Genomic DNA, 24,634 nt, shown 5'->3' on the forward strand with positions numbered 1-24,634 from the left:
GCGCAGATACGTGCCGCGCAAGCGCCTGCGACGGTCGCTCGGGACTAGGCTTGTGCCGTTTCGTTCGTTGATCGGAGCGCTCCGATCTCGTTCAATCGCTCCCACGAACTAGTTCGCTCTTTTAGGTCTTTTGCTCATTTAGTTCAGCCAGACCAGCGACCACTGCGGTCGGAAAGATCAGAACGAATGGGACCGAAAAGTGTCAAAATGATACGAATAGTCCACAGATAGTAACAGTCCGGGTCGAAAGGTTGTAAGTAACCGAAGTTTAATATGAAAACTTGACGTTTTTTTGTAGCTCTGCTAAGTAGCCTCTCGCTCTCGGTCGGCGCTGTCACTGTCACACGCTCGTTCTCGATCCAAACCGCTCGCGCTCGCCGATCCTATACTGAACTAAATGACCAAAGACCGATTCTCAGAGCACGGAAAGATTCAGTTCATTTCGGTCATTGATGGGATTTTATTCCTAACAGTTCATAGTTCGTGAACGACACAAGCCTAGCGTTCAGTTTGCGGAGTCTAGCCGTCGCGTGAACTCCTATACGCCTGAAGAGGGGCCTACGAATTGGCCCGAAACATGTCGCAGCAATAGCGATATAATAACGTGAGTACAACCGTATTTCAATTAATTATTTGAATATGTCTCACGGAAGTTTAACGTGTAGAGACAATAGCCTTTGTCACTCCATCCCTTCCAACTATATCCAGTTTAAAAAATCCCGTCAATACGTCGGTCGCTCTGTTTTGCCGTGAATGACGGACAAACAAACAGACACACACACACTTTCCCATTGTATATATTCAAAGGATTTTATTTCAGTTTTTAGGGTTCCGTACCTCAAAAAGGAAAAACGGAAGCCTTATAAGGATCACTCGTGCGTCTGTCTGTCCATCTGTCACAGCCAATTTTCTCCAAAACTACTGAACCGATTAACTTGAAATTTGGTACACACTATAAAGCCGGTTTGTCAATTTATTCATATTTACAAGTAAATCTCACCTTAATGGTAACCGACAAAGTGGAACGTGTTACTAAACACACTCACATATGTTAACATGTGACCCGAAGACGGGCATATAATTTAAATTAAGAAATTTCAATTATAGGGGCCACTTTTAGGAGGGTAAAAGTGAAAATTAAAAATCAAACTATATTGTGTCACATATCAAATGAAAGAGCTTTTTATAAGTATTTAAAAAAAAAATTTTTTTAATCATTTTAATCAAGTAATTTAAGAAAATGGGCAAAAATTACCCGTCCCCCCCCCATTATCGCCGAAACTACTAAGAGTAAAATTTTCAAAAAAATACATGAGATAGCCTTCAATCTATAGATTACAGGAAAACCTATTAGAAATTTACAGTCGAAGTTAGCCGGACTAAAAGAAAAAAACTCAAATTACGAATTTCACTCAAAGGAGTTACCAAATCCCTTGAAATAGTTCGAGTGCGTTTAAATATTACATATAAATTAATTTGTTTCGTTTTTTTTACGAACCCTTGCAACGCGAGTACAACTCCCACTTGGCCGCTTTTTATTCAAAGGATTACCACAGAATATATAATAGTACAAGTACAGAAGGCCCACTGCTTTAATGTTTACGAAATGCCGCCTTTTTAAATACCTACAAAATTCTTACAAAGAAACGAGCCGCACGTGCGCGGCGTCCGGCGATAGGGTTACCTATGGATTAAAACGAATTAATACTCACATAAAATGTTATACTATTATATTCAAGTCTTGGGTACTTTCTAGGTATATATATACTGTATTTTTATATTTTTGTTCAAGTTCCAACATTACAAGCCTTATTGAACTTTTTCGTGGGACTTAATTAGTAGTAGATCTGTGTAAGAATGTCCTATGGTATTTATTTTATTCATGTTGTCTATTTAACTAAGTATTATTTAGCCATTCGACACGCGGACATCGCATATGAACCTTAAAAAAACTCGCGACGTAAAGTAACAATAGAAAGTGCGAACGTGCATTCCGTGAGAACGCGCGCCACCCCTGAGTAGGCCGCGAACTCGCGGCCGCCAGGATGTACTTGTAGCGCGGCGATAGAATCGCGGAGTGAGCCGCCCCTGGGATTACTCATAAGTTTACTTACTTTGAATTTATATGAGAAAATAATAAGTCGACGTATGCTTACACATTATTTAATCGACACACATATCATAATTTTAAATAAAAACAGTTTTACATTACTTATATTTATGTCATCCCGTTTCATATGCATCATTGAAGCGTATGCTGCGAATATCCGCTCGGTTTCGACAGGTGCATTACCTACATATAACATGATTTACGTTAAATTAACCCAAAATAATATTAATAAAATAAAATGGCATATCTTAGTTAAAACATATTTCTAATAATTAATAAAATACAATAGCTCATACTTCAATCCAGGAGACCACCATAACGTATATTACTTAACCGAAAAGCAAAAAAGACTCCAAAATAATATTAATAAAATAAAATGGCATATCTTAGTTAAAACATATTTCTAATAATTAATAAAATACAATAGCTCATACTTCAATCCAGGAGACCACCATAACGTATATTACTTAACCGAAAAGCAAAAAAGACTCCAAAATAATATTAATAAAATAAAATGGCATATCTTAGTTAAAACATATTTCTAATAATTAATAAAATACAATAGCTCATACTTCAATCCAGGAGACCACCATAACGTATATTACTTAACCGAAAAGCAAAAAAGACTACAAGAGAACGCGGAAAGATGAAGGAATATCCCACTATGATTTTGCTCTTCAGTCCAAAGATATATTACTCGGAAAATCTTTTCGTTATCTTAGACTTCAGATCACAACACACACACATCACATTCACATCGGCGATGGCGAGATAACCTCGACTCATTTTTGAGTGGTTGGTCAGACATAGCACTTAACAGAGACGAATGGAAAAAGAGGGGGGAGGCCTTTGCCCAGCAGTGGGACACAGCAGGCTCCTAATAATAATAATAATAGACTTCAGAAATAAGAGTCAAACACACTCACAAATTGTGAATTATGTTATGTTACAATACAAGGTTGTTTTATGATAACATTGAACCGCGAATTCATGCCTATTGTCTCCAGAAAATAACTTGTACATCAAATAATCTAACTAATGCAGTACAAATATAAGCAATGGTTATATTTACACGAATTTTGATTTAAGTAATTAGTACTGATATCATTAGAATAACTAGTACTGACTGAATTACATATGTAGTGCGAAAAGGGTTTCCTTCGTATTTGTCATGCTAGTTCAGTCGATGTCAGTACATCTTATACTGAGACTGACTGAAATAGCATGACACGTTCGTACGTTTCCGTAACAATTCGAAGGCAAATCTTTTCCCACTACATCTGTACTCATGTTATTTGCAATAAATATTCAAAACTATTTAATATAAGTAAACCCTAGCGAAGTTCTTTCTGATGCTAAAAATACACGAAATTTAATCAATTTCAAGTCTACAATTTCCATTCAATGGTCGTAAAAAGGCAGCGCCTTATTAAAACAAAACACTAGTATTACCTAACTGTTCGTGTACCTCACGACTTGGTTGCTCTATTTCTGATTTTGTTATTGACCAGCACATTTTTCGACTTATTGAAAGATATTCTTTTGCTTGGCGTTCGAGATTTTCTTCCACGAGTCATTGTTAGTTCAAATTTGTCAGAATTAAACGAAGATGACAGGTCAATGTTGCGTGATCTCAAAACTTTGCAAATATCAATTTTCATTTGTTCAGCAGGTTTTTGTACTTTAGTAGTTTTACTTTGGCTTGTTGGGGTTTCTACTCGATTTTTAGAGTCATCTGTTAAACTTTTCCCTTTTTTTTTCTACTCTTTGTGGTTTCGGTTGCTTTAGTCTTATTATTTTCATCCTGTGTTACTTTTTTTTCAGTCTTTTGTTTCTTTTGAACTTTTGTTTTAATCGGTATATTTTCTTTGAGGTCTGAATTATTAGCAGATTCTAACGCGTCTGGCCCCGTAGCCGAATGGCATTTCTCCGACGCCAAACGAAAGAGATACGCCGCTGGCTCTGTCGCGCCAATACGCAAGCGCGATAGAGATAGATATCTACTAGCGCTTCGTTTCGTGAGCGTTTCGTGAGCGTTGTGCCATTTGGCTAGCCACCCTGATAGGTTTATTCGTCTTCTTGTCTTTAGTGACGTGTTTGGTGTGTCATTATTATTTTTAACCATTTTTTCAGGAATTACTGCTAGAGTTTTGTTCGCTTTCGTAAGTTTCGTCGATGAAGCATGCTGGCTGCCAGGGCCACTTTGCTTGGGATTGGTTCCCTGATTCTGCGTCAAGTCTGTAAGTGAAAATTTTTTACATGAATAAATAATAGTCCCGTATCCTGTGCCCGTATCATATTAAGTTTAGTTATTAGATTCGGACAGTAATCAATTAATCATATTTAACAGTAGGGTCAATACATAGTCCTAAAATGCGTCTAGTTATTATCTAATGCGCGTTATGCGCGTACTTAACAACAAACCAGCCCAGGAGGTGCTGCTACTGAGCGACGTGTGGATCAGATCAGGGGAGAGCGGACGGGCCCAGGCCCCACACAAAACGGATAATGAGATGGACGGACTAGGTTTAAGGTTTAAAGCCCATTCACCGATCCGTGCCGTACTTACCACAATATCAGTAGACGAAATGCTATATGATACGTCTGAAACGGACGTGGAAGTCTGATGCGATGTGGGTTATACATGTAGATGGTTGCTATACACATCTGAGGATTGGAGACCTGGTGACCTGACACACAGGTTCAACCTAGTTTGGGCACCAGTCTCCACCGCACAAGTTTTGCAATTATTGTAACCATCCATTAATTATAAGAAAATCATTGTACATGTATACTTTGTGGTGGAGTTAATAAATACTTTTTTCATTTCATTTTCATTCAATTCAATTTTTCCCCTCTGCCCGGCTGCCCTCACCCACTTCTATCCTCAAATCTTCTCATTTTCGTGCAGAACAGAAGGACATCTTTATACATAGTAATGTTTACCTGCATGGTGATAAGGTAGCGAGGGGGGCGCGTGTCGGCGCGCGGCGGTCTCGTGGTCGCTGTCGTCCGTGTCCCAGAAGGCGTCGATGCGGCTGCTGCGGCTCAGCATCGCCCTCATGGCGGGACCTACGTCAAGCAAGACATCAATAAATATTATAATAGACATCCTTACACAAATTGTCCCACGTTAAGCTCAAGAAGGCTTGTGTTATGGGTACTCAGACAATGATAAATAATATACTAATACTTATACATAGAAAACTGTCCTAATCACACAAATAAATGCCCTTACCGAGATTACATGGATTAAGAATACTATACGTTATACTACTGATTTTGTGCAAATGCATTTACGAAAATGCATTCTTATGATATGCTTTAGCGTTTATAAAAGTATAAGAAGAATCGCGTTTCGTAAGGATATGTTTGTGTAATTCAATAAGTTATATATAATATATAATTTAAATAAAAAAAAAATATATATACTTACAAACTTTCACAGGAGTATCCATTCTGGGAGCAGCTTGAACCATTGTGTTAACGTCTATCTTATTTATATTATTTACATTTTGCTTATTATCTAGGTCTCCATATTTTTTGTTACTCAAGGGATTCCTGCTGACATCTTTGCTATTTAACAGTTTTCCATCATCTTTGACAATTTTATATTTTGTAAGCTTCAGTACATTAATATCTTTGACATTTGTGTTATTTGCTGTTGTTATATTGCCAATATCTTTAAAAATTTTGTTATTTGCCAGTTTCATATCACTTGCATTTTTAACAATTTTGTTAGTTTGTTTACATTGCTCATTATCTTTGGAATTTTTTTTATTGGTGGTTTTTATATTACCAACACCAGTATTATCATTTGCATTAGCATGGTTTTTGACATGTCTATCAATTTGAGGCTTGGTGTTCCCTACATTCCTACATTTTATGCTATGCGTTTCACCAAGATCTTTGATATTTTTATTATTTATTGAATTTGCATTATCTTCAGCTTTCTTGGTTTCAGGTTTATTGGCAACATTTTTTATTGGTTCATTTTTATTTTTTTTGGAGGCATGTTTTTCCTGTGGTTTACTCTTTGTACCATCCATGCCAACTCTGAATATTTCATCATCTGTGTAAGTTTCACTGACACTGTCATTATTACATGTTGATATAATTGAAGTTATGTCCCATTTGTCATCGGTAGTCAGCTCCGAGTTCTCTTGCTGTTCAGGTTCTGCCTGTGGCTCTGGGCTTGGAGCTTGAACTGACTGGGATTGTGCAATTTTTTTCTCCTGAATACTACAGAGTAGGTCTGGAGCACCAGAAGATTTAGAAATCAATTTTTCCTTAGGCTTAGCAGGGACAGACTTCTTAACAGGATATTGTGACTTTACAAATTCAAACTCATTTAAATCCTTATTTAGGTTTTGTGTTTTCTTCTTTGTTTTCTCATTACTGGAACAAGTTTTTGGTTTCTTTGTAGTAGGATTTGGTATTTCACCTAAGTTATCAGCTTTTCTCTTTCCAGTTTTCTTTGCCTCTGTTGTGTCAAGGAAAATGTTATCATTTTCATCACTCAGTTCATCAATCTGATCTCTTTGTACATTCATCTTTTTGTTAGCAAACCCTGCCTGTGGGAACTGATTGCTTCTAACTTGCTGTTGCTCTTCATAAAATATGGACCTGTTAAACTTTTGAGATGGGAATTGAAATCCACCCCTGAACCTGTCTCTTTGAGACATCATAGTCATATTTTGCATGCTTTTAGTAGAACATATGGAGGCATTAAGAGTATTTCTTTGCATGGAGGACATATTTGCTTGGCTACTCGCATACCTTTGAGAGGTGAAGGTATTTTTAAGACCAAACATTGTATTATTCTGGGGGTACAAAGTATTCTCATTTTGGGGTAGACCATTTCTTTCTGAGAACTGTCTCCAACTGTAACCTGTCCGTGTTGACACACAGTCATCATTGCTCATTGATGAGCTGGATGTCTGCTCACTATCATCTTCATACCTGGTTTTGAAATTCTTTAAGGACTTCTGCATTTTTCGTCTCTTCTGAGCATTTTTCCTATATTGAAGACTTCTGTTTACTGCATGCTTAATCATTTTCAATTCATCTTCAGTAAGACACTTCATTGTATCAATACAAGATTTGATTGTATCTGCCCGACTGGCTGTAGAATCTAAAAAAAAATATTTATTTATTTACTTTATTATTGTCTATTTATTTCCTTTTAGCTAAAGTTCAATAAATTCTTACCAATACTTCTCATTGAGACCGGTGATACTGCTCTGTCATTGCACACTGATCGTTGGGAAAAGCCTCTCGAATAGAAAGAACTTTGCTTTTCAAAATTGCGTGACAAATTTAAGGTAGAAGAGAACAGGTTGGGGCGAAAACTTGTGTCCATGGTGTAGTTCCTGTTGGTGAAGTTAGTGTTTGGCCCTTTGGCAGAAACAATCTAAAAAAAGAAAAACACATTCTCATAAAAGAGTATTCATTTAGTATTGGTGCTGTTTGTAATAAGGAATAGACAATATCCAGTTTTATTTAAATGTTTTTGTAATAGTCAAATCGCATTATACTATAAAATTCAATCTCGTTATGGACTTTCCAAGGTCCTCATAATATCGAAAGTCATTAGAACATTACATATATGTATAAAATACAGATTAGTTGCTAAATAAATACTAACCATTTTGGAGCCTTGAAACTTAAAAACATTTGTATTTCTTTCCATCATTAGTTTATCAGTCAGTCCACAGTAAAGTAGTATACTCAATGTTTGAACTAATACTTGTACTTTTTAAGGAAATATCCACATTCCAGTTTGTAAACAGAGCTAACACAAATTCTTGAGCAAACCATGTTCTCACAATTATCAAACAGTGAGACAGTAACGAATTTCTGTTTGAAGCTTTGAATGAAGTGTGTGTGTTTGGCATCAGTGTTGCCAGATGGGTTTGACGTTCCGTTACGCACACTTCTTAAAAATAGTACGCCAGTTCAAGTTTGGGTACACGAAAATGACAAAAATCAAAATGTATAGTCTACCAAGAAATACATAACTCATGATAAAAAAAAACAATATCTTTTCATACAGAGATTGCAAAGAAAGTAATACAGCCATTTGTGTTTGTTTTTAGTAAAAGGTACCACTTTATCGATAAGGTTAGTTTATAGACGAATCTTTATGGCATTAGCGCCTTGTCGGCAACCGGAAAAACGGTAAGGCTCCTCTACATATTCGCGCAAAATGGGCCAACAAACGGGACGCAGCTTTTTTTAGAGGAGGACGCAGCAGTTAGAGGGAGTTCGCAATACTGATATCTCGCTCTGTTGTATACCTGCGTCCCATATGTCGGCCTGTGCTGGGCTAATATGAAGAGGGGCACGTACGTTTTACTAGAACAAACAAACACATATTATATTAGAGACAGGTCAGTAATTTTTACATTTATAAGTGAAATATCAAAAACAGGCGAATTTTTTCTTAAACTGTCCATGATTGGGTCCGTCACCTTACTTATAAAACACATTTATGATCGACTTTTGTTCGGCGTTATTAGTTCATATCATATATTTCTATGTAGATGGCTTTTAAGCAATAAAGCTAGGAACATACTACGCGGACGTCCGTCGTAAATCGACCGCGGACGGGAATCTGGACAATGAAATTACACATAAAGCTAGGAACACACTACGCAGACGTCCGTCGTAAATCGACCGCGGACGGGAATCTGGACAATGAGATTATACATAACCGTGCAAACTATCGGTCGACGGACGTGGACGTGGCCTTGAGCGCATGGACGTCCGATCGAAATCTGGCTCGCTGGATGTTTTGTTCCGTGCACACTGATCGGTCGCGGTCGCGGTCGATTTACGACGGACGTCCGCGTAGTATGTTCCTAGCTTGAAAATGCAATAAAACCACTTTTCCTTGGGGTGAAAACTATATGAATCCATATATTACCTCCATATCCATAGTACATGTATTACGCGGTGAAAATTTTCTTTGTTTCTCCGCAGATAATATCGACCTAATTACCTATATAACCTATATTAATGCTTACAATTGATCCTTTCTTGATGGATGAAACTAAAACTCACTTTCAAATTATTCAAGAAAACAAGCCGTAAGCCCGGTAAGCCGCCAAAGAAAAGAAAACGACTTTATGCCGCCTATGGCACATACAATCATAATATAATCACCGTATAGACAACCTAAATCAAACCGTAAGGTGTAAGGAACATGTTCGATATTGCCTTGACTAATCGATTAGATTTGATGATACTATAACGTCATTAACGTCAACTTCACTTGATTTCATCTTGATTTGTGTCATATTTGTGTATTGCCGCACTTGGATGCACAGTACAGACAATCTATAGAAGTATGGGTGCGTTCCTAAATAATATTAATCGGAAAAGTTAAAATGATTTGTTTTTTTCAAGAGGAGTAGTAGGTAACAGTTGATAAATTATAAAATAGTACGCAAAACGGCTGATGAGTACGCGGGTACACACGACGATGAAATAGTACGCCGTGCGTACCGATGCGTACCCATATGGCAACGCTGTTTGGCATTTATGTTGATTAGAGATGTGCAAAACAAAAATGTACCGGTTTTTTAGTTACACATTTGGATTCATTAAATATTATTCATATGTACCTAAGATTTATTTATATTATTTTACAATTATTAAATTTAGAGTATTTTACAATGATGAAGCGAATGATGACATTAAATATTTCAAGCGCCGTGTGCAAACTCCATTTAAAAATCTGGCATGCATGCCGTTGAGAGTCACTCGGTCAGTCAGTGTCAAAAACACACTACAAAACATAACCTACAACTTTTACCAGAAGGCAGAAATCAATTCGTAAAATTTTCCCGTAATAATGGAGTAGTGAAGTTATCTCGGGACGATGGCGGTGACTCGGTGAGCCAAGTGCGTTAGGAAAGTGCAGTGCCGTGTGTGTGAGCTTTACTTTTAAAATATTTGCTTTTTAAATTGATTCATGTGAGTGATTGCTGAAGTGAATAGTTTTTTCCGGTACGTTGGTAATAGGTGTCCTATTTTTTCGTATTTAATTATATTATTATGTACAACATTTAAGTCGTATTTTTCATACCGAGCTATAAAAATATAATTTTAGATTTTTTGAGCATACGGATACTAAAATATAGGAAATGTTTATATGTTATTTCAGTTTTGTGCATAGGTCGCCTTTATGCAATCAATTATTGGAACGTGAAGTTGGCAAAATACATAATATGTATTATTATTTCAGCTAATGAATAATGTTATGAAATTTATGGGCAATATATTAGACGAATAGTAGGCATTATCAAATCGTAAAAAATACTTATAAGAATACCCCATATACCCTATGAGAAAATAATTATTGAAAACAAGTCAAATATTTTTTTGGTATAATTAAGTTAAATAAGTTGTAATAAAAATAATTACTATAGTATAAAGTTATAATGTTATTTATAATGTTAATTTTCGAATTTTTTTGTGACGTGACAATTATAAAATTTTGTTCATAAGCAATTCGGATTCGAAACATTAAAAGTTAAGTTTTCCAAAATATAAGTTAACTTAGCACTAACTTTAATAGAATAAAGTGAGATGTTGTAATACTTTGTCATTACCTAATACAAACGGAGTGCACAACTACACATTATTTTGCCTATATTCTAAGCTTGCACGAAACTAAATAAAAAAGTCTCAACAACGAAAAATCTTCGTATGTAGAATATTGACAAATACTAATCGTTTTCAACTCTCTTTGGCTAACCTCACCAGAAAAGGCATAAAGGACACCAGCATATTTTGCAAACTCTACATTAAGTTGACTGTACCTTGTTCCAAGCCTTCAAATTGAGATAGCGACATCGTTTCTTACTGGCAACACCACAGTTCCGATGACGTCAGGCGCAATACCGGCTTTTTACAACGAGTTTTTGCGAATCCAGCAGGTAGGCTGCGCGCCATAACTCTGGTCATTGGCGATTTGTTTCTGGCAGAGGAAACACCTACTAGAAAATTTTTCGGAAAGATTTTCTAAATAGTTGCAGTTCCAAATGGATAAGGTAAATGATGATCCAGGTGCATCGGCTTTAACTGAGCACGAGCGCATGACCAGGTTAGAGGACGTGGTGAATAAATTAGCCCACGAGGTAAGATCTTTACGTGACAATTTTTCTGCTCGCCCGCGGGAATATTCCAGTGATTCGGACGTGTTATCAATCATATCGCCTGAAGATCTGGAAACTCCAGAGGCTCTTCCGGTGCCTAACCCCGGGCCTGTAAAGGACATTAACTTTAAACTCGAAACTACCCTCAAAACGTCGGGTGCGATAACCTCAAAGGAGCATGCTGATATTTTGGACAAGTTGCAGCATTTCAATTCGAACAACTGGTCTCAGGTACGGTACATAGATGCTCAGAACACGTACGTGTCATCACCCGGTTTTACCGATTTGGAGAGTAATGACATGGTCAAGTCTTTTGATCGTAACCGTGCCCTCGCCGTTACGGAAAAGACTCTAGCCGCAGTGTCTCATGCTCTCATCATACAAAATGAGAAATTGAAAGCAGGCTTTGAAACGTTCGTGTCTTGGATAGGCTCACAAGGTGATTGCACAGTGGAGGCGGTAGCTGAAAAAATCAACGAGGTATTCTCAGAAGGTGATTATTCCCGCATTCACTTAGACCTCTTGCAGATGGTCTGTGGCCGTCGGGCAGACATTATCCAGCAGCGACGTGATGGAGTATTGCATTACGTCAAGGATCGCTACATGAAAGAATGTCTGCGTAAAATCCCACCCACACAGGAGCACCTGTTCGAGGACAAGCGGTTCTCCGACTGCATAACGAAGAATGGAGGAATCGACAAGGTATTTTTCTGTCCACGCACTCCTACGCAAGGAGTTGCTACCAAACGAGCTCCTGCGCAAGGAGTCTCTCAGCCGGAGCAGGCCAAGAAGGCTGCGGATAATGCTAGCTTCCGCGTGTATCCTGGGCCTTCTGCTGCTCCTGCCCCAGCTCCTCAGGACAGAAAGCGAAAAGCTGGGCCATTTCGATCCAATCCTCGAGGTGACAGGTATTACAGGAACAGGCAAGGTAAGCGGTCTCGCAGACGCTACGACTGACTATCTCAGTTTTCAAGCGGGTCAACTGGAGCTTTTTATAGACCAATGGAAGGCTATGGGAGCTCCAGACTACATAATCAAAATTCTGTCTGGATACCGAATACCCTTTGTCAAGAAGCCGCCTCTAGTACACCCCGCCAGACTTTCTTCAAAATTAGTCACGAAGGAAAGTCCAGAAATGTTCATTCAAATGTCGACTATGATGGAACAGGGAGTGCTAGAGCCGGCTCCATTGACCCCAAGTTTTGTATCGAACATGTTTTTAGTTCCGAAAAAGGGCGGGAGCGTACGCCCTGTCTTCAACCTAAGACAGCTGAACAAGTACGTATATGTGGCCAAATTTCACCTTATCAACATGTACAAAGTCCCAGACTTTCTCCAACCACGAGATTGGCTAGTAAAGCTCGATCTCCACAACGCGTACTTTCATATTCCGGTCAATGCCTCTCACATCGGAGATTTCTAAGGGTAATATTTCAGCGCCGACTTTGGCAAGTGACAGCCTTACCCTTCGGGCTGGCATCGTCTCCGCGGACATTTGCCCTAGTGACCAATTGGATTGCGGAAGTACTCAGATCTCGTGGTATCAGGGTGATCGTATATTTGGACGATTTTCTTCTTGCATGCCAAAGCCGATCATTGCTCCAAAATCAAGTAAGTCTCACGCTACAGATCCTCGAAAGCCTAGGATGGACAATGAATTACGGAAAGTCTGTCTTGACTCCTCAGAGGTCCATCGAGTTCCTGGGTATTTGCTGGGACCCTTGGAACAATCTGAAGTCCCTTCCGGAGGAAAAGATCCAAAATCTACTACAAAAATGCCGAACAATGGTAGATCGAAGGTGCGCTTCATTAAAGCAGGTCCAATCTTTCCTAGGTCTAGTGAACTTCGCCAGCTTCGTGGTTCCGAGGGGTCGACTCAACAGCAGACTGTTGATGAGGTTTTGCAACCAGTTGGTGCGCATATCTCCAAGGAAGAAGGTAAAACTGCCAATAACTCTATACACCGAGATAGAATGGTGGATCAATCACGTAGCTGCCACGTCCCCTCTTCATCCTCCAGCGCCCCAATTCTTTTTGACTACAGATGCGTCGGGTCAGGGTTGGGGCGCCCTGCTGAACAACGAGCAGTTAGCTGGCCAGTGGACGCATCGGGAGGCTCGCCAACATTCAAATCTATTAGAAATGATGGCTGTACAGAAGGTAATAACTTTGCAGAGCCGCTTGTTAACGCGATCCTCCCTAATGATTATGTCGGACAATCGGACGGTTGTGTCGTATTTGCGCAACGAAGGCGGTACGAGGTCAGAGCAGATGATGGAGATGACTTATCGGATATTGAATGTATTGGACCGCCATCACATTCACATGGCCATCCAGTTCATTCCCGGCAGGTACAACATAGAGGCGGACAGACTGTCGAGGCTTCGCGGTCAGTCGGAATGGCATCTGCTCTCTCCAGCGACGGACCAGATATTCCAGGTTTTGAGTACGCCGCAAATAGATCTCTTCGCGTCGAGGAGAGCACATGTGGTACCGATATACGCGACTCTAGACCCGACGGATCCAGATGCGACCTTCGTCGATGCGTTCAGTCGGAGATGGGAGTATCAACTGGCCTGGATTTCCCCCCCCCCCCCCCCCCCCCCGTGTCTAATTCCGAGGGTTCTCAGTCACCTGAACGACGCAGAGGGTATGTACATACTAATAGTGCCGAATTGGGAGAAGGTGTTTTGGCGCAGCGACCTGAAGAACCGATCCCTTGCTCTTCCAATGGAAATTCGAGATCTGGAGAACCGGTTAGTAGACACACAGACTCTGAGACCTCCAACCGATGTCAAGCGGATAGCTTTGGAAGTCTGGCTGATACAGGGTGGGCCCCATTGTTAGATACTTGGAGCGATAAGCAAAGAGATTTACTCGCAAGCGGTTGGCGGAAATCCTCGTTAGTTTCCTACAAGCCAGCATGGTTAAGATGGTGCAGATGGTGTACTGCCCATAATATTGCCAAAGACAATCCTGAACCGCAGGATTTGGCGCGATTCCTGACAGACTTGCACTTGGTAGAAAAGTTATCACATAGTACAATTTGCTTACACAAATCGGTTGTCTCAACTTTTTGCCCCGTTCGTTCGGGCCCACCGCTTAGCTCTCATATTGTTGTCCGCCAGGCTTTAAAAGCTATAGCTCTCAGTAGACCAACTCCTAGTAAGGATAGTATATGGGACGTTAGAGACTTGAGGGACGCTAATATAGTTACGTTGTATAAAGGAAAGGGAGACAGAGGGGATTGTAACCACTATAGGGGAATATCACTACTAAGCATCGCAGGAAAAGCCTTAGCAAAAGTGATTCTGAAGAGGCTAGAGATATTAGCTGATCGAGTATATCCAGAATCACAATGTGGCTTCAGAGCTGGAAGGTCTACCATGGATATGATATTCTCTTTGAGGCAGATACAGGAGAAGTGTCGAGAACAACAGGTGCCCCTCTATACCGCTTTTGTAGACCTCAGAAAAGCCTTTGATACGGTCAGTCGCGAGGGGCTCTATAGGGTGCTCGAACACATTGGTTGCCCAAATATCCTCTTAAGTATCATTAAGTCCTTCCATGACAACATGCGTGGAACTGTTGTATTTGAGGCGGAAGAATCTGACCCGTTTAATGTGAATCGAGGTGTAAGACAGGGATGTGTTCTTGCTCCAACACTTTTCGGCATATTCTTTTCTGTTCTTCTCTTGGTGGCATTTAAGGATTGTGACGTCGGAGTTCACCTGCATACGAGGAAAGACGGGAGTCTTTTCAACATCCGTCTGTTAAAGTCCAAGAAAAACAGATGCCAGCTATTAGCCAGAGAACTCCTTTATGCAGATGACGCGGCGCTGATTTCCAACACAGAATATGGGCTTCAGGATCTGCTGACAAGGTTTAACTGTGCCTGTCAGCTTTTTGGAATGTCAGTGAACAATAAAAAGACTGTGATCCTCGTTCAAGGCACAGACCAAATGCCCAGTATTATGCTTGGGAATGACACCCTTGAAGTTGTCGAGAACTTTTGTTACCTTGGATCCACTACAACTACCAAGCTATGCAATAACCGCGAGATCGACAGTCGAATAGGAAGAGCTGCCTCCAACTTCGGGAAACTTCAGGCTCGAGTCTGGAATAACAGCAAGCTGAAACTCTCCACCAAGATCCTTGTTTACAAGTCATGCGTCCTAAGCATCCTCCTGTACGCATCTGAAACGTGGACAACCTACTCTAGGCAGGAGCGTCGCTTGAATGCTTTTCACATGCGCTGCTTACGTACGATCCTCGGAGTCACTTGGAGGGATCACATTACAAATGAAAGGGTTCTCGACCTTGCCGGCTGCTACAGCATCACTGCCACTCTAAAACAGCGTAGACTGCGGTGGCTAGGCCACGTTTTACGTATGGACCCAGACAGACTTTACGCCAAGAGACCAATCGGACGCCCGTTGCTTCGCTTTAAAGACTCCTGCAAGCGGGACATGTTGTCCTTTGGCATCGACCCAAGCACCTGGGAGGCGGAAGCACTCAATAGAGCGGACTGGCGCCATCGTTTGCAGGATGGCATGAAGAGACATGACGAAGTCTGGTTTGATGACCTGAGGCAGAAAAGACTTCGGAACTCACAGGAACCATCGACGGATTCGCGATTCACCTGCGATCTCTGTGGCCGGAAGTGCCGTGCTGCCATTGGACTTTACAGCCATAGGAAAAGATGCGCCGTACCTCCGATCTCTGTCGGCGCACATACCTCGTAAAAGTCGCTGCAAAAATCATCTGTTAAAGATGCTGTGGCCTATGATGGAGAGACTTGTGTACTTATTTAGAGAATAACGAACCTTTGCAAACCAGTTTATTCGAGGTCTCAAAGAGGTGTGCAATTTTGTTATTGCTATGTTCAGGGAGACGCGTGCATGACCTGACTTTATTGAATATAAATGATTCTTGTTGTAAGATTGATTCTGATTGTATTATATTTTGGCCCGAATTCGGTTCCAAGACGGACAATGTATCACGTAGACAGTCTGGTTGGAAATTATTAGCTTGTGATTACAATAAAAATATAGATCCTGTTTATTGGATAAAAACGTTGATTTCCTTGTCTCAGAACCGAAGAGGGAAAATAAATAATTTATTTATTTCTACATGTGGTCCTGTAAAGCCAGCTTCACGAACCATCATTGGTGGTTGGATTAAAGCAGTTCTTAAAGACGCTAATATAAATAGTAGTGCGGGCAGTGTCCGTTCGGCGGTTGCTTCGTCAGGCTGGCTTGATAATCATAACATTAATGATATCTTGAAAAGAGGTAATTGGCAAAGTGCTGTCACTTTTCATAGGTTTTACAAGAAAACTGTGAATAGTCAGATTTCACATTCCAATCCATTAGATAGATGTTTTGATTCAATTTAATTTGCGTAATCAATTTGATGATCAATTGTAACAATATGGTTTTTCATATCAATGCAATATATTTTTTCTTATAAGAAATTCTATCTAATGTTTTATTCACATTGGCGATCTACTTGTTGTTGACAATCCTCACTCATCCAGCAGTCGATAACAAACACTTCTCAATTTGAAGGCTTGGAACAAGGTACAGTCAACTTAATAGACAAATTTTACCTAAAAATAAAATTTATATTAAGTTACTTACCTTGTTCCAAGCCTGATTTCATTGCTGCCTGCTGGCATTTAATTTTTGAATTTTATCGTAGAGTTACACGGTTAATTTCATTCACATACACATATAATAATGCTTATTTTTCAGGAAAATAAGGTATGGTATTTAACATAGCTTTTATTTCAGCAGTAGGGTTTTGTTTTAAGCTTGTCTTTTCAGCCACGTCAACGTCAATGAACGTCAACGTCAATGAAATACCGTGCTACCCGCTGTAAACAAAACGAGCACCTACAGCTAATCTGAATACGGTGTTTGTTTACTTAATCCATCGCCACCTGTCTACCCACAGTGGCTATTTTGCCACCTGTCATTCTGCAGTGGCTACCTACCGTCAATATCGTCATATTGGACGGTAGGTCAAATTGAGAGTCCAATGACCAGAGTTATGGCGCGCAGCCTACCTGCTGGATTCGCAAAAACTCGTTGTAAAAAGCCGGTATTGCGCCTGACGTCATCGGAACTGTGGTGTTGCCAGTAAGAAACGATGTCGCTATCTCAATTTGAAGGCTTGGAACAAGGTAAGTAACTTAATATAAATTTTATTTTTAGGTAAAATTTGTCTATTCACTCCTCAGCCACCGTATCTTGAGCTCATCCCACCTTTATTGTATAAAACGCCTACTCGATAGTTTTCTCAATTTTCCGAGAGATGTCGCTTTTATTTCTGGAAACTAGCGAACGGTAGTGCATTGTAGTTTTGTTATGATATTTGAGTTATTTTTTGTGGTAAAAAGCCTTTTAAACATACTTCTGTTTATTAAGATTACGAAGGCTTAGTTGAGTCAGTTGATTTAATTTTTGAACAGAAATATGTTTTCCGAGTTTAATTGAGGGGAAAAAAGCTTTCTTTCCTTTTAATTTCCCGGTTTTCATTTCTTAACCGATTCTTCTGATACACATTACACATGTGTACAACAGTATACTCAGTTGTTCGAAATTATTAAAAGCAGTTACTCCTTAAGAATTGTTAGTTCAAGTTATACTAGCCATGAATACAGGACGTGTAGGTGTAATGTCCTTATAGGTTTCAAACGCAGCTGTGGGCCGCGCAGAGGCGTTGTTTTAGTAAGTAAAGCTGTTAGACATGGGCCGATTTTGGCTGTTATGTTGGTACATTCGTTGGTGCTAAATATAATTATTGAATTGACGGGATGGAACTTTCAGCAAGTTTCTCCACTACTTATCCGTACTAACATTATAAATGGGAAAGTGTGTGTGTCTGTTTGTTTGTTCATCTTTCACGGCAAAACGGAGCGACGAAATGACGTGATTTTAAGTGGAGATAGTTGAAGGGATGGAGAGTGACATAGGCTACTTTTTGTCTCTCTCTAACGCGAGCGAAGGCGCGGGCAAAAACTAGTATTTTATAAAACCTAAAAATGTGAGATTTTCTACTAAAACTGTAGCTTACTTCAGTAGTGATCTAAAAACGAATTGCTTTACAAATTGGCCCCGACTTAATTACAAACTGTAACTCCTTTAATGGTCAATAATAAAATGTCTTTTTGAAGCACATAAAAAACGACTGAGTTTCTGAAGAACGATAAAATAGTCGTTAAAAGAGGTGCCCTAATGAACGTTTAAAACTATTAAAATCCTTACTTTACATGCAATAGGTTACCGGTACTTAAATTTGATTAACTATAATAGGCTTATGGGTTAATAGCCAACTAGTTATTAACATAAATAACCTAACCACAAAATTAAAATTTTGAAAAAACCCCCGACCGCGACATAGTGGACCGATTTTCATGAAACATGACTAAGAACACTCCCGACTAACTCAGCTTTCAAACAAAAAAAACTAAATCGAAATCGGTTCACCCGTTCGGGAGCTACGGTGCCACAGACAGACACACACACAGACAAACAGACAGACAGACAGACAGACAGACAGACAGACAGACAGACAGACAGACAGACACGTCAAACTTATAACACCCCGTCGTTTTTGCGTCGGGGGTTAAAAATACCTACTGAAACGTCTGAAACTAAGGCTAAGTAAATTAAATTAAAAAAAGTAAACTTTTGAGATATTGTACCAAGGATGCTGGCTGTATTCCTTGCTAATCGGAATGCTGATACGTTGCGCGAGGAAGTCGCTAGCGGCCATTAGTGACGTCAACTATACTTAATTATACTTTAATTGCTACTGCAGAACTTTTGCAATATAGCCACGATTATTGAACATGTTTTAATAATTTTACTAGATATTTGGTGGTCTTATGGTCTATCAATGTATGTTGTAAAATATTAGACATCAACGCGTTCGAAGCGCGTAGCAAAGAGTTTTTGTAGACAATAAATGACTATAACGATAGCTCTTCTCTATTTGTGGGACAGAAAGAGATAACTATGATACGCCACGGCGTTAAAACGCTACAGTAGCGAAAATGCTAAAATTGCCGGCGGCTATATTTCCGAGCTCATGTAACCCGGCAACCTTCAAATCAAGAGTGAACAGGCATCTTCTGGGCGAGCTCACTCCATCGTAGGCCACGTGCCTTTGGCTAGTCTGTGGCCAAGAGTAAGCCCATTTATAATAATAATAAAAAAAATGGAAAGGAGCCCCCCTTTCAATTTGGGAATTTTAGTTAAATATACTAGTGTTATTAAATAGTTTAATCGAAAAAAAATGTCCATTCAGAACAACTCATTTAAAAGATATTGCGAAAAAAATCTCAATTTTAATAGTATATTATATAACGGTAACGTTATGAAGGCTATAAAAGTTGAGTACCGCGGTTAGGTCACGAGGCTTGCCGAGTGGCTTAAGTAAGGTACGAGACTTTTATAGCCTTCATAATGTTACGATTGTATACTATACTTTTTCTACGACAGCCAAATAAATACCTATTTGAGAATAATAAAATGGGTTGCTTACCTACTTCATATAATGAATGGGAATATTTGTGTGGATCTTAACTATTATATTCTGTCCACAATGTTGATGGCGAGAACTTGTTGCACAATTCTTCAAAATATGCCAACAACGCGGTTTCAGAGAAAGTTGAAACATTTTTTTGCAATTTCCATTTCAAAACAATCATAACATTGTTGGTGCTCCTTACCCGACTTTTCAGGTAACGAATTGTCAGTCACTTTGATCGCCATAGCCTTGATTTCTTCGGAAGTACATAGTTCACCAGAATCACTTATAATTACTTAAGTTTTTGCACAATAACGTCGAATTAAAATAAACTACACAACACTAAAATACTAAGAGTTTTGAATGATTCACGGTTATTTTCATTAGACTTATATTCCCGCCTTCGTCAGTTTTCCGTGATCATGATGCATGCAACTGCGTCGAAATATCGGGAGCTCGACAAAAATCAAAAAGGTAATCACGGTCTATATCCCGGTCAATATAAGTCTAACTAAAATACTAGTTCAAAAAGTTTCGTCAAAAGTTTACAAATGTCAAACATGCCATAGACAAGAGAAATAGAAAATAAGCCGGTTTTCAATTACGAAAAATGTGGTTGCGTTCAAGAATATTTAAATGTCGAATGTAAAATTATTTGATAAACTTATGATTTTTACCTTTGTTTTGCAATATCTAATATGTAAAACGCATTTCAGTTTATTTTTTCATCTTGATTTAAATTATGAACCTTAACATCATATTATTTATTAAAAGTTACAAATGAAAACATACCTGATAAATTGGAAGTTGTGTTTAAAAAAAAAAAACCGGCCAAGAGCGTGTCGGGCCACGCTCAGTGTAGGGTTCCGTAGTTTTCCGTATTTTTCTCAAAAACTACTGAACCTATCAAGTTCAAAATAATTTTCCTAGAAAGTCTTTATAAAGTTCTACATTTGTGATTTTTTTCATATTTTTTAAACATATGGTTCAAAAGTTAGAGGGGGGGGGGACGCACTTTTTTTCCTTTAGGAGCGATTATTTCCGAAAATATTAATAATATCAAAAAACGATCTTAAAAAACCCTTATTCATTTTTAAATACCTATCCAACGATATATCACACGTTGGGGTTAGAATGAAAAAAAAAATCAGCCCCCACTTTACATGTAGGGGGGGGTACCCTAATAAAACCTTTTTTTCCATTTTTTATTTTTGCACTTTGTTGGCGTGATTGATATACATATTGGTACCAAATTTCAGCTTTCTAGTGCTAACGGTTACTGAGATTATCCGCGGACGGACGGACGGACGGACGGACGGACGGACGGACGGACGGACGGACGGACGGACGACAGACATGGCGAAACTATAAGGGTTCCTAGTTGACTACGGAACCCTAAAAATTAACAGAACTCCTATATTCATATGATTACTGCTGAGCAGTAATCATATGAACCTATAGACAAATAGACTTTCTTATCGTTACTCAAATGAGCTTAATTTGGATACCACTGACAATAATCTAATTGGCAGATTTGAGTGCTGGAGTAGAAAAAGATTTTAAAGGTTCCGCTCTCGACTGTTTTCTCCTTCAAAACTTAATCAATCGTAACAAAATTTGTAAATCTGAAAATCAATGAAATTATCTGTGTCGGATCGTTTAGTTTTTTTGGCAAATTTTAACCAATTCTGAATAAGGCCGTTTTCGGAAAATTTTGATGGGCTCTAGCGTCTTTAAAAATAAGATAAAAAAAAACCAAAACGGTCCGATACAGACAAAAAAAATCTGTGTTAAAAAAGTCAGTGCTCTATCTTCAAAAACCAGGGAGGAAATAGTCGAGAGCGTTTGTATGGAGAATTGTCCCCTCCTGTATCGTCTTAATTATTGGGCATTTGGTTACGTATACTGAAATGAAATACGGGCAGTAGTACAGTCGCCGGCATAAATAAGTGATGATTTCTGTACCTTGTCGCGTTTAAATCGTTTGACAATGTCGTATGACATTTCTAACGAGACGTTAATATGACAAGGTATAGAAATCATCACATTTTTATGCCGGTGACAATAGTACAATCAGCACCAAAAGTAGCGGATCAAACAACGTTTCATTAGTATGTACACTCAAGTGCAAAAATATGTATATTTCTGGTCAGACTTTATTAGCATGGGCACAGTATAATAAAGAGTACTATCGTACAGTATGGCCACTCCCGATCCCCGTTGAAAGTGCCGCCAACCCCCTCTCGGTTACCTCACAGTTACCGCCTGTCAAGAACGCGAACAGTCGACCTGTCATATCTCACTCATACAAGTATAGTACTCGTTCACATACACGAGCTTAGACTGTGTGCTAGGAACGCGCCTCTTTCATATATTTGATCGCCAGTGTCCGAGGTGTGGCATGGGTATCTGACTGTACTTTAAGAATTGGCGTGTCGTGTTTAAAGCATGGATGCGTGCAGGAGCATTAGCTAAGGACATAATATCAAATAATGTTAAACACCGACTACTGGGAACCGATTCTACTCGCTTCTATGGCGGCTGTTGACATAAATTCCTGACCAGTTGATCAGTTTTTGAAGGACTAGAAATAATCTTTAAGGTGAAAAATGTACAATTAAATGAAGAAATTTTGAGTGTGAACTTTTTTACTTCGTAACTTTCGTTGCCCATATTAAAGAGCCATCTTTTGCTTATGATAAAGTGTGATATAAGGTGCATTAGGGTAATTCCAAATGACAGAAATGGTAAGGTAATTTCGAAAGGGAATCTTGATTTGATGCTTGAATAATGGTGATTTTTATGCGACTTTCGTAATTAGACGACTTTCGGAACTACCCGAAAATTCGAATGTTGGTGTGACGTAATCAAAAGATGAGCCAAAAGAACCACAAGGACCACAAAATTTGACCGGGAACTGACAACATTTCATATTTTTGAGTACTACTTTTTATTGTTTGGTTTGAAAGAACTCAATATTAAAAGATACACGTATTTTTGAATTTTTCCAAAAAACTGGTATTTTAATGCGAAAATCCCTTTAAGTTTAAATAGTCATCTTAAACAGTCCGGTATGTCTGACTGTCAAGTGTCACTGTCAACCGATATTGAATAACTACGAGCCATAGACTAAAGCCATGAAATTTTAATATCTTTGCTACGAACGGTGATGCGGCTCTGAATCAGCTATGTGACGTCGCTTGCTCTTTAAACTATTTTTGAGAATTTTTACTAAAAATACGTATGTCTCGAAATGATTTTCGATTTAGGGACATTGAACATTTTGAAACGTTGTCAATTGCTATCAAACTTTATTTTTGTGTTTATTTTTTGTTTGATACTTGGTAGCACTAATGTATAATGTACCTACTAGCTTATTATATGCTAAAAGTGACTAGGTTGGTAAGAATGTTCAAGCGATTTTATTACACAATTCTATGGTAATTAGTTATAAATCCGCATAAAGGAAATCATAGTGACTCACTATACCTATTATGGTACGCTGAGTAAACAGGATATTGGATCGCGATTGAGACATTTTAAGTTGACAGCGTTTTAATAAGTATAGTTTTTATACCGAGGAGACGAAGTTGACATTTTTTAAGCTAGAGATAGACTAACGGCCTAGCCCCGTATCCGAATGGCATTTCTGCGAAGCGAAACGCCACCAAAACGCCGCAGAAATGCAATCTATCTCTATCGCTCTTGCGTATTGCAGCGACAGGTGCCCTCCTGACAATCGTTCAAATTCGTTGTGACAGTTCTTAAAAAGAAGCTGATTTGACAAGTAGCCTATTGTCAAGCTACTATACTTCGTTTCTTTTAAGATTAGAATTATCTGTCAAACGGGTAAACAAAGAAGCAGTGGTCGTAGACCTTCCTTCTTCGATTTCGGCCGATACCACTGATTTCTTGGAACTTATGTACATAGTATTATAAGTTATAAGTTCCAAGAAATCAGTGGTATCGGCCGAAATCGAAGAAGGAAGGTCTACGACCACTGCTTCTTTGTTTACCCGTTTGACAGATAATTCTAATCTTAAAAGAAACGAAGTATAGGTCATAAAAAACGTATGTCTTATTGTCTCTCGATTATGTCAGTCGTATCGAGTATGGATACCCGTCAGCCTTGCCTGGTGAAAGGCACTGGCCGGCCTTGCTGCTGATTTGTATCGTGGTTGGTATCGGCGCGAATTTCTTTGGAATATTTGGGTTATAGGCCAGATGTGAAGATAAGCAATTTTATTTATTACAGTACAATTGCAAAAAATATGTTAGGTCTGAATAACCCGAAAGAGTTTAACCACGATTTTTTGATAAAAGCGGATCACAACTGGATGAGACTAGCCCAGGACCGGGAAAAGTGGCGTACTAGAAGAGAGGCCTATGCTCAGCAGTGGGGCATTCATATGTGAGAGAGAGAAAATAAATATCATCTTCTCGCTCTCACGTCTGAATTTTTTTGTCTGTGAAATGGAATAATAGGGTGGCGCCATCTGTCATAACCATTGAGTGTGCCTCCTCATTGACCCCGTGATTTACATGACATAGAAGTCATTTTGACGCTGACTGTGAGAAGGTTCTACAGTGGCCTAGGAAAATTGACAGTACGTGTAAACTACCAGTGCCCTTCCAACGCCACATTAACTAACAAGTTCTACAAACAGTATATCGCAACGTGAAATTAGTATAGGCTTCATAAGCTTCAATATCTAAACTGAATCAAACTCAAAGCGTACTAAGATAAGAATCAATTCCACTTTATATGGTCGTAATAGGAGGATTTCTAATGAAAGCCTACTCTCACGGCGGCGCAAGTTTT

General features: G+C 39.0%; 2 protein-coding genes and 1 long non-coding RNA gene across 12 annotated transcripts in view; 1 reads left to right on the forward strand and 2 right to left on the reverse strand.

Moving 5' to 3' along the window:
• LOC125241897 (titin) overlaps positions 1-24,634 on the forward strand; it is a 123,717-nt gene that overhangs the window by 67,584 nt on the left and 31,499 nt on the right. The window lies entirely within an intron of this gene.
• On the reverse strand, positions 2,148-6,582 carry LOC125241899. 2 transcript variants are annotated; one of them, XR_007178787.1, is made up of 4 exons: positions 5,547-6,582; positions 5,057-5,182; positions 3,563-4,348; positions 2,248-2,293 (listed from the first exon to the last, which is right to left on the reverse strand). XR_007178787.1 is itself a non-coding variant. In XM_048150604.1 (3 exons), the coding sequence occupies exons 1-3, from the start codon at positions 6,157-6,159 to the stop codon at positions 3,849-3,851; spliced, it is 1,239 nt and encodes a 412-aa protein (XP_048006561.1). In that variant the 5' UTR covers positions 6,160-6,582; the 3' UTR covers positions 2,148-3,848. The 2 variants fall into 2 exon arrangements, 1 of the variants encoding a protein (XP_048006561.1); XM_048150604.1 differs by having other exon boundaries at positions 2,148-4,348.
• LOC125241900 lies at positions 6,593-7,936 on the reverse strand. Its single transcript, XR_007178788.1, has 3 exons — positions 7,758-7,936; positions 7,322-7,523; positions 6,593-7,244 (listed from the first exon to the last, which is right to left on the reverse strand). It is a non-coding gene; the product is annotated as an uncharacterized LOC125241900 (long non-coding RNA).

Source organism: Leguminivora glycinivorella, chromosome Z (assembly GCF_023078275.1).
Source record: "Leguminivora glycinivorella isolate SPB_JAAS2020 chromosome Z, LegGlyc_1.1, whole genome shotgun sequence".
Taxonomy (NCBI): domain Eukaryota; kingdom Metazoa; phylum Arthropoda; class Insecta; order Lepidoptera; family Tortricidae; genus Leguminivora; species Leguminivora glycinivorella.

Excerpts from the sequence above, each read along its gene's own strand:
- LOC125241899 (XM_048150604.1), bottom strand. The coding sequence starts at position 6,159 with ATGGATGGTACAAAGAGTAAACCACAGGAAAAACATGCCTCCAAAAAA. Across the intron at positions 5,183-5,546 it reads GGATACTCCTGTGAAAGTTT|GTCCCGCCATGAGGGCGATG; the intron begins GTAAGTATATAT and ends TGCTTGACGTAG. Across the intron at positions 4,349-5,056 it reads GCTACCTTATCACCATGCAG|ACTTGACGCAGAATCAGGGA; the intron begins GTAAACATTACT and ends TTTCACTTACAG.